This window comes from Rutilus rutilus, assembly GCF_951802725.1.
Source record: "Rutilus rutilus genome assembly, chromosome: 7".
Taxonomy (NCBI): domain Eukaryota; kingdom Metazoa; phylum Chordata; class Actinopteri; order Cypriniformes; family Leuciscidae; genus Rutilus; species Rutilus rutilus.
Window position 1 is genome coordinate 39266126 of NC_140221.1, and position 10210 is coordinate 39276335.

At 38.9% G+C, this 10210-nt stretch overlaps 1 protein-coding gene across 1 annotated transcript; it reads right to left on the reverse strand.

Moving 5' to 3' along the window:
• Nucleotides 1-6023: 6023 nt before the first annotated feature.
• Nucleotides 6024-9247, reverse strand: LOC311294006 (piggyBac transposable element-derived protein 3-like). Its single transcript, XM_084414618.1, has 2 exons — nt 8360-9247; nt 6024-7817 (listed from the first exon to the last, which is right to left on the reverse strand). Exon 2 carries the CDS (start codon nt 7633-7635, stop codon nt 6214-6216), a length of 1422 nt encoding a protein of 473 aa, XP_084270744.1. The 5' UTR covers nt 7636-7817; nt 8360-9247; the 3' UTR covers nt 6024-6213.
• Nucleotides 9248-10210: the final 963 nt, after the last annotated feature.

Genomic DNA, 10210 nt, shown 5'->3' on the forward strand with positions numbered 1-10210 from the left:
AACAGTCCGGGTGTTAAGCCTCTTTGGGCCTTTTCCACACTATAACTCCCACGGATTTGTGACAGACAATGACGGTGGACTCGTTGTTTCACATTGTCCACAGCCCAAGATTTGCACTGTTGGCACCAGTGAACCTGACATTTTACATTGGCTCTACTTTTGAACAGTTTACAGCCCAACCATGAATATTGACTCTGCGGAGCTCCCGATGAACAGTCTTGGTAGAAACAGGAGGGTTGAGGTGCACATTTAATTCTGCAGTGAGTTGGGCAGCTGTGGTTTTATGTTTTTTGGATACAATCCGGGTTAGTACCTGGACATCCCTTGCAGACAGCTGTTGGATGTGTTTCGTCCTACGCGGTGGTATGCCAACATTACCCTGGATACCATAGCTCTCGATACACCACAAAGACTTGCTGTACTGGTCACAGATGAGCCAGCGAGCCACCAACAATTTGTCCTCTTTTAAACTCTGATATGTCTCCCATTATGTTGTGTGGATTTTATGTACCGCTGTGTTATTATTGCTCTTTTTAATTCAACCTCCACTCTCTGTTCATACTGATGTAATGTAAAATCAGTGAAGATTGGCCACCAGGTGTGAATCCTCCAACACTATATTGATCGGTGTTTCAGTTCACTGTCCAACGCCCTATGTATGCATCATGCAAATAATAATATGTTGGATTTTTGCTTTTAAAATGCACATTCATTACAGGCAGAGGTATTTTTGAGCAGTATTACCTCAAATGCTTTGTTTTCCATTTGCATATAATGGCACTTATTGTATTCTGAAATACTCTTTGAATTACTGTGTTTTTTTGTGTGTTTTTTGCATTCAGAAACTTTAGTATTTTGCTATTGAATTAGGAACTAGCATTACCATCATAAACTGCTTACATAAAGTTATGCCAGTTAAATGCCAGAAGCTTTTAAAAGGCCATAAAAGCAATGTAGGATTAATGCAACCCTGATGTTTATAAAACATCCTAGAGACTCAATAGATGATCTGCGCCTGATTGCAGATTTAGCAAAGAGTCAGGAAAGTTCTTGGAAACAGTTTTTTGTCAATAGATTTTTTCAGCTTGTGGCTTATGAGAACTATTTTCCTATGCAGAGCAATGGTCTGTGGCCTTCTGATGAGACAATAGAACGATTAGGATAGACTATGTTCCAAAAAACATTAATCAAGTGTATTGAAATTAACTTTCAATTGACTTTGCTTCCTGAAAGGAGGATCCCATGTTGATAAATTGTGAGAGAGTGTATAGCATGCTATTCAGAAAGATCTTTGTTGATTAATCAGCCTGCCATCTGCATGCGATGTATGACAAAAGTGTCAGTGGGGAGGGGGGGTCCCGCTTGTTGGAATGTGCCACGATAACCCCCGTGCCAGGTTACACCAATAGACGATGAAATCGTGTATTGACGATACCCAGATCGTCAAAAGCATCAGCTATCGACCTCATGAAGAGGATTTGGCATTTTCAATTAGTGTATTAAATGATTATTATTGTTGCTACTACTTTTATTATTAAATTAATATTACAATTCAATCCCAAATTTTATAGCTCATCACCCCGTTACCTGACGCACTGCGAGGAAAATAAAAGTTTAGTTAGATTAGCTTACTCCTCATTTCAAAAACAACTTGTTTAACATGAAATATTTTTCACTACTTATAGGCCACAAGAGAAATATTAAGAAAATAAATTAAAATCCTGATTTGCGCTATGCCTCTGAAAAATGTAGGCTATTTTCAGGGTGGTCATGCATATACCTGCACATATCTGTACATACTGTACATATGCATATATATATGCACATATCTGCTTTGTACTATATTCTTGTTTTTCCAAACAAAATGATAAGAATTATTGTGATAAGGTGTAGAATTCTTGATAACTAATTTTAAGGTCTCCATTAAGAGTAATCAACAGATTCTGATGTCATCTCCCATCCCCAGCTGTGTATTTGTATTCATCACATTGTTGTCATGGCAAGGAAATCACAGTACTTTATCCTTTTACCCTCCCTCAATAGAGCGCAACAGTAAGGCTCCATTTATTTTCTCCATAGAGAAATAGTTTTGAATGATAATGTATTATAAGCTTTTCAAGACAGACAATGTGATTTCAGCTTAATTTAAAACACAAATAAATAAATAAATCAACAGCCCAATTACTAGTGAAGAACCATACTACCCATGAAGATCCACCAATCGGAGAACTCAATGTTACCATGGAAACAGAAATTGCCGGAAAGAGCTTAGCAGTGATTTCGCACTCCCATGAAGCAGTTCAAATGGCGTAATCAAGTCTCCTTACACTCTCACTTAGATATTTCTTTGTGGATATTTTGCATCTTAAAATATGTGACGATTATTATAAATATTTTAAGATCATTATACAGTGAGATCATTATACAGAAGAAGGAACTGAAATATTTTGAATGCTAACGATCCACAATCTGACTTCTTATGCTGCCTGAATCATAATCACACCATCTTCGTTCGTTGGTCAGAGGAGGACTGGCCTCCCGATCAGCCTGGTTTCTTGCTGAGTTGAACTCATTTCATAATTAATGTACTTTACACAGTTATTGAATCAAAATGAATCAACGCTGAACTGATTTCAACTGAATATGACTATTTTTACTATTGTCTTTTTAGAGCTTCTTTTGAATTCTGAACGATCTGTTTTGTATAAAGCGCTATATAATTAAGGTGGCTTGACTTGACATTATAAGATTATTGATCATTATACTTATTATCAAGTTAATAGTTTTATATTATATCATATCATAATATTTTATTCTTATTACCATCAGTTCATGGTGTTTCAGTGTCCTCCATTTCCATAGTTTATTATGTTTTTCTTCAAATTTCATAGTTTTTTTTTTTTTTTTGTAATGTTATGATTCATTCTCAAAGCTGGTTGGTTTGGTTCAAGTGCCCTTTTGTAAGGTTTTTTTTTTTTTTTTTGTAAGTCCCTATGGAGAACATGAATGTGAACAACTTCTGGAACCAAGGCTGTTGATAAAGTGGGCTGTTGCGCTCAATTAGCGACCTGCCGTTCCTCTCCCAGTTTGTCCCCGTTCTTCTTTTCTACCATGTGACCTCAATAACCTTAACTTTTCTCTAACTTTTGTCTTTTTTAAGCCACAACCACCCTCTGTCAGTTTACTTAATTATTTTCTTGAGGACTGCCATGCAATGCCTCTATCTGTAATTACAATCACACATGAAGGCGGGGTGGGGGAGGATAAGGGGGAGGAAGCGAAAGAGGAGCTGTACAATACTTTGATCTTTCCTTGCTTCTGCATTGCCTCGTCTGTTGGAAATAAAAAAGAATTGATTAATGGTTGCTCAAAGCTGTGCTTCTGTATATACACTATAGAAAAGTCATGTTACTGTGACTTGGCCCAGTAGAGTACTGCTCTTTTGTGATTTTTGTAAAGTTGCAATGCTGTGATTATACAGTATGATTGTGTGGGAATTGTGATTTTGGGTATTATATTTGACTGATACTAGAGTTCTGATATTCTGTTGCTGGTATGTCAAAATTGTATAATGCTGTGATTGCATGATGATGTTTAAATGTTATTGTGTTTGCATAATGCAGGGATCCGATGATATCATATTGTGATTGTGTGGTACTGGAATCCTCTAGTTGTTGCTGGGATGTTGAAAAGGTTGGATTGTGTGATGCCAGCATGTTGTGCTTGTTTGATGTTGTTACAGTTTGTTGTTACAACCATAATTGTGTGATTGCTGCTGTTATGTGATATGACACGTGTCCACTATTCAATGCTTTGACTTTGTGATGCTGCCATGTGATTTTCGCATGTACTGTATCACGTCGCATATATTATAATCACACCTTGTTCGTTTGTTGGCCAGAGGAGAACTGGCGCATTGACTGAGCCTGGTTTCTCCCAAGGTTTTTTCCCCTTCCTTTTCTGTCACCGTCAAGTTTTTTAGAGCTGCTGTACAGCCGGAATGAATTTGTTTGCATCACTGAATCATTTTCCTGTTATCATTGTAAATCTGCTTTGAAACAATCTGTATTGTATAAATTGCTATATAATAATGGTGATTTTACTTGACTTGATTGTATGATGCTGTGATTTGCTAGAAATGTGTGGGTCTTTTTGCTGTGATATTACAACTTTGTACTTTTTGCATTAAAGATTTCCCCTCAGATACTGACATGGTATTAAAATCTACTATTGTTACAACTTGGTAATGTGATTATTTGATGTTAAAAAGTGTTATTGTATGCTATAGTATGATATGAAGTATTAAATGTCACAGTAGTGACACTACCTGTGTGGTGTTGGAATGTTTGCTTGCATTATGCTGGGACGTGATTATGATATTGTGTTTTTTGTGATGCTGGTGTATGATGTCATTGTGTTGTAGTGTGATCTGTGATGTTATTTTTGGGATGTTGTGACTTAATTGTCTGAATTTGGAATTGTGCGGTTGTTTGTTTCTGGGATGTCATAAGTGAAAGTGATTGTGTGATGTTAGAATGATGTGAATGAGCAATACTGCAATGTGATTATATGTTGTTGTGATTGTGTGATGCTTGAATGCTGGGGGTTTTCTGGGATGTTCTCACTGTGTGATGTTATTATGCTGTTATTTATGTTTTTGCTGCAGTTATGTGAAGCGTGGTGTGATTGAATTAAATAATTTTATGGCGGTGTGATTATGTTTTCTGATGTTGTGATGTATAATTGTCGGAATTTAGAATTTTGTGATTTGTTGCTAGAAAATGTCATAAATGTAAAATGCTGTGATTTTAGAGTGACATAAATGAGCAATACTGCAAAGTGATTGTTGTTGTGATTGTATGACGCTGCACTGTCATTTTTTTTAATTAATTTTTACAGAAAAATACTACAAAAATGCTACAGTAAAACATGTTTATTAGTTAACTGTAAGTTACCTAACCATATGTGACCCTGGATCACAAAACCAGTCAAAAGTAGCACGGGTATATTTGTGGCAATAGCCAACAATACATTAGGCTACAGTGAGGAAAATAAGTATTTGAACACCCTGCTATTTTGCAAGTTCTCCCACTTAGAAATCATGGAGGGGTCTGAAATTGTCATTGTAGGTGCATGTCCACTGTGAAAGACATAATCAAAAAAAAATAAAAATCCAGAAATCACAATGTATGATTTTTTAACTATTTATTTGTATGATACAGCTGCAAATAAGTATTTGAACACCTGAGAAAATCAATGTTAATGTTTGGTACAGTAGCCTTTGTTTGCAATTACAGAGGTCAAACATTTCCTGTAGTTTTTCACCAGGTTTGCACACACTGAGGGATTTTGGCCCACTCCTCCACACAGATCTTCTCTAGATCAGTCAGGTTTCTGGGCTGTCGCTGAGAAACACGGAGTTTGAGCTCCCTCCAAAGATTCTCTATTGGGTTTAGGTCTGGAGACTGGCTAGGCCACGCCAGAACCTTGATATGCTTCTTACAGAGCCACTCCTTGGTTATCCTGGCTGTGTGCTTCGGTTCATTGTCATGTTGGAAGACCCAGCCTCGACCCATCTTCAATGCTCTAACTGAGGGAAGGAGGTTGTTCCCCAAAATCTCGCAATACATGGCCCCGGTCATCCTCTCCTTAACCCTCTACCGCACGCATTATGCTAGACCTATATAAAAAAATATTTGACTCTTTTTCTTTTCTTAGAATGGCTTAACTTGAAGTGCTGTAGAATTTAAAAAAAAAAAATATATTATTCTAAGGTACTTTATGATATGTTGCCATACGGCAACAACATACAATAGTGGAAATGACTTAGAATAAGTGTAAATTTACTTATAGTTAATATTTTTGTTGTTTGTGTTGATTCAATTTGTGCTATAATAAGCTTTAACACAGTACTTATAAACAACACCTTATACATACTTTCCAACAAATGATTCTTCCAACTGATTCTATTTATTCCATTCTTTTTAACTGAATAATGCTTTATATTCTTTGAATTTCATAAATTTTTTTATTAATATTATTAAATTGCAAATGTATACAGTTAATATCAAATATAATACTGTTCATCATGTATCTTACAACATTGACATAAAACCATTTACATAAAAACATTGCAGTTCATGGAAATTCAACATTACCCAATCTTATGAGAGAAAGACTGAACATGACCCCCATCCCATAATCCTTGAAACTTCACCTTTTTTCTGTATGAAGCTTCACGAAGCAGTTTTTTTCAGAGGTGAGGCACAGGTACACCTCACATTTGGTGCACTTCACCCTAACAATACCCTTACAGCCAGGATACTTGCACCTGCCTTTTTGAGACACCATGGTAGGCCAGTGGTTGGTCTGGTCCAGTCGTACTGGCTGTGGTGGCAGTGGGCAGGCAGGTCTCCGATGTTTTTTCCCATCCAAAGCTGATTCAGTGCTCTGTGAGGGCCTACCTTTGCGCTTCAGCCCTCCCTTGTTTTCTTTGCAAAGGCAGTGAGCAATGTCAATTTTAAAGTCAAGCAGACTCAGTTGTGCATTTTGTGTGAGCCCCACATCCTTACAGTCTCTGCGGTAGAGCAGCCAGCTTTCCACCGTGGTCAAGTCCAACATATGAAACACAATGCGGTGGTACCACTTCTTTGAGCGGATTTTGGTGCGGTAAAGAGCAATGAGAGAATCCATGAGATCCACCCCACCCATGCTTTCGTTGTAGAGTTGAATGATGTTTGGACGCGTCACTGTAATGACCTCCTTCCTCTTCTTGTCCCACCGCTCCACATTTGAGGTTGGAGTGGCTGCTGCAAATGTGCTCAGGAGGGTAACTGGGCGGTTGTCGAACCATTTCACTGCTGTTAGTGCTGTACCGTCATGTGTGGTCTCTTTTTCTTCATATGTTCCACGTCTGTAGGTCTTCATAACCTTGTCCTCTGTGAAGGTGCATCCAGCCAGACGATTTTGTCTTACAGTTCCCACACTGTGGATCCCTACTTTCTCAAGCTGCAACTGAAGATCAACACCACAAAACCAGTTGTCATAAAACATTTTGTGGGACATATACTGCACCACAATCGAGGCCAACTTCAAAACAATATTTCCGCTGGCACCAATGTCTGGAAAACCCTCCGCTGAAGTGATTGGACCAGTGTAGAAATCAAAATTGTAGGCGATGCCATTCCGATCACACAGCACAAAGATCTTGTAGCCCCAACGCTTCGGCTTCATTGGAATGTACTGCTTCAGCTGGCTTTTACCTTTGAATGGTACAATCTGCTCATCAACACATAGGTGCTCATCCATTGGGATGTGATTAAAACTCTCCTGTAAAGCTGTTAGGAGTGGCCTCACTTTGAACAGCTTGTCATAGCCAGGCTGTCCAGCAGGCACCTGTTCGTCATTGTTGGCAAAGTGTAGAAAGCGTTTGATAGCCTCCCATCTTTTCATTGACATTGTGTCAGCCACACAATCCACTCTTGTCTTTGTGCCCCAAAACATTCGGGTATGTGGCAGGCCATGTACAGACATGTGAAGGCATATCCCCATGAACTGCTCTATCTCCTCAAAAGTGACATTCAAGGGCGTGGTTGGGTCACACTGGATGGCATAGAGATTGCTCTGGAACACCATATTTTCAATTGTGTTTCTGCTCAGAAGACCCCTGAAGTATGCAATGGGCTCCTTAACATGGTCAGCATGAGGGAGGCTGCCCTTCCATCCTGGAACGGCAGCAGTGCTCCTCTTTTTCCTCCATTTCAGGTTCTTCGTCTTTTGGAATGGTGGGCACAGGGCAGCTCTAACCTCTTCTTGATCTAATGAAACATAAGCAAACATGCATTAATGTTATGTGAAAAACATGTAGGAAGCTACGGATGATTCGATTTCTGGACCTATTCTTTGACCTGACCCATAACTCTGTCTCTTTGTCACTTTCTGCACAAGTACAAACCTACACACGCACACACACACATGTCTGGTTCACTACACTAAACTGTATATTCTCTCCTCTTACACTAACCCTAGCCCTAAACCTACCCATCACTCTCACACACACACACACACGTCTGGTTCACTATCTTTGTGGGGACTCTCCATAGATGTAATGGTTTGTATACACTACAAACTGTATATTACCCATCACACAAAACTTTCTGCATTTTTACATTTTCAAAAAAAACTCATCCTGTATGATTTATAAGCTTGTTTCCTCAATTTAGGTCTCCACGGTGACACGAGTCCCCATGAGTCTGTGTGCATTCAGGTTGAAGTCCCCCACCAGGATAGAAAAAACATGAACACACACACACACACACACACACACAGTTCTCTATAACAATAGATAGCATTTATGTACCTCTCTCTTCGGTTGCTGGCACAATTCCCTCTTCAGTTTCAAACTGCAGCTCTTCATCTGCTGAAAGGATTAAAAAGTATTCAAAACAATACAGTGTTTGTGTTGACAGACAATATACAGTAGGTCCAATACATATTATAATTAATAAAAAACAAGTCTAACGTATCCAGATGCATCAGAATAATCTACCTAACACTGTTTGCTAGACTAATACCTGTCTTGTCTGCTTCTGAGCTAACTTACCTGAACTGTCTCCATCACTGCTCCCATCTACTGTCCAATCCACATCATCCTCATGGTCACTAAATCCTATCTCATCCTCACTTTCATCTGCAGGAAGAGCCAGTTCTGCCCTTCTCTTCTTTACCTTGCCATAGAATATGGCAGTGCTCACTGATATATCTGTATTCATACTGTATCTAATCAAAAGTAAAAATGCCATTTAAATTAGATTTTTTTTTCCATAATACAAATGCCTAGGCAGTCCTTAACATATGACTAATAAACATTATATCACTGGCATTAATATTGTTATTGTTACAGCTTAACAGATTGCAGCTGACCTTTCTGGCTAGCTAAACTATTGCAATAATGTCATTCCACTATTGCACAGTGTTGCCGCTTGGCAACATAGACATTTGATCGATTTACCAAAAACTAATTTCATAAAAACTTTTTTGAGTGGTGAATATGTCATCATAACTTACCTGAGGTGAAGTTTCCGTTTTTTGTGTGTTTGTGATATGGGCTGGTCCTTGTTTCTGAATGACGTTTAAATTTGCTTTCAGAAACTACCGACAAGAGACGCAGTCTGTCAGAAATCGCGCCAGAAAAAAAACCTGCATGTCATGTGACTTAACCAAAGCACATCATTGGCTAAACTAAGGTCTTCTCATTCCAACAAAAAACACGAGAATGTTTTCTTAAAGAGACCGTGGCAAGGAAATGAACAGAAAGAGTATGTTGCCATATGGCAACATCATGCGGTAGAGGGTTAATACAGTGCAGTCGCCCTGTCCCATGTGCAGAAAAACACCCCCAAAGCATGATGCTACCACCCCCATGCTTCACAGTAGGGATGGTACTCATCATTCGTCTTCCTCCAAACACGTTTAGTGGAATTATGACCAAAAAGTTCTATTTTGGTCTCATCTGACCACATGACTTTCTCCCATGACTCATTGGCAAACTTAAGACGGGCCTTGACATGTGCTGGTTTAAGCAGGGGAACCTTCCGTGCCATGCATGATTTCAAACCATGATGTCTTAGTGTATTACCAACAGTAACCTTGGAAACGGTGGTCCCAGCTCTTTTCAGGTCATTGACCAGCTCCTCCCGTGTAGTTCTGGGCTGATTTCTCACCTTTCTTAGGATCATTGAGACCCCACGAGGTGAGATCTTGCATGGAGCCCCAGTCCGAGGGAGATTGACAGTCATGTTTAGCTTCTTCCATTTTCTAATGATTGCTCCAACAGTGGACCTTTTTTCACCAAGCTGCTTGGCAATTTCCCCGTAGCACTTTCCAGCCTTGTGGAGGTGTACAATTTTGTCTCTAGTGTCTTTGGACAGCTCTTTGGTCTTGGCCATGTTAGTAGTTGGATTCTTACTGATTGTATGGGGTGGACAGGTGTCTTTATGCAGCTAACGACCTCAAACAGGTGCATCTAATTTAGGATAATAAATGGAGTGGAGGTGGACATTTTAAAGGCAGACTAACAGGTCTTTGAGGGTCAGAATTCTAGCTGATAGACAGGTGTTCAAATACTTATTTGCAGCTGTATCATACAAATAAATAGTTAAAAAATCATATATTGTGATTTCTGGATTTTTTGTTTTAGATTATGTCTCTC

Bases quoted from the DNA above. Each gene is read 5' to 3' on its own strand.
- LOC311294006 (XM_084414618.1), bottom strand. From the start codon at position 7,635: ATGGTGTTCCAGAGCAATCTCTATGCCATCCAGTGTGACCCAACCACG.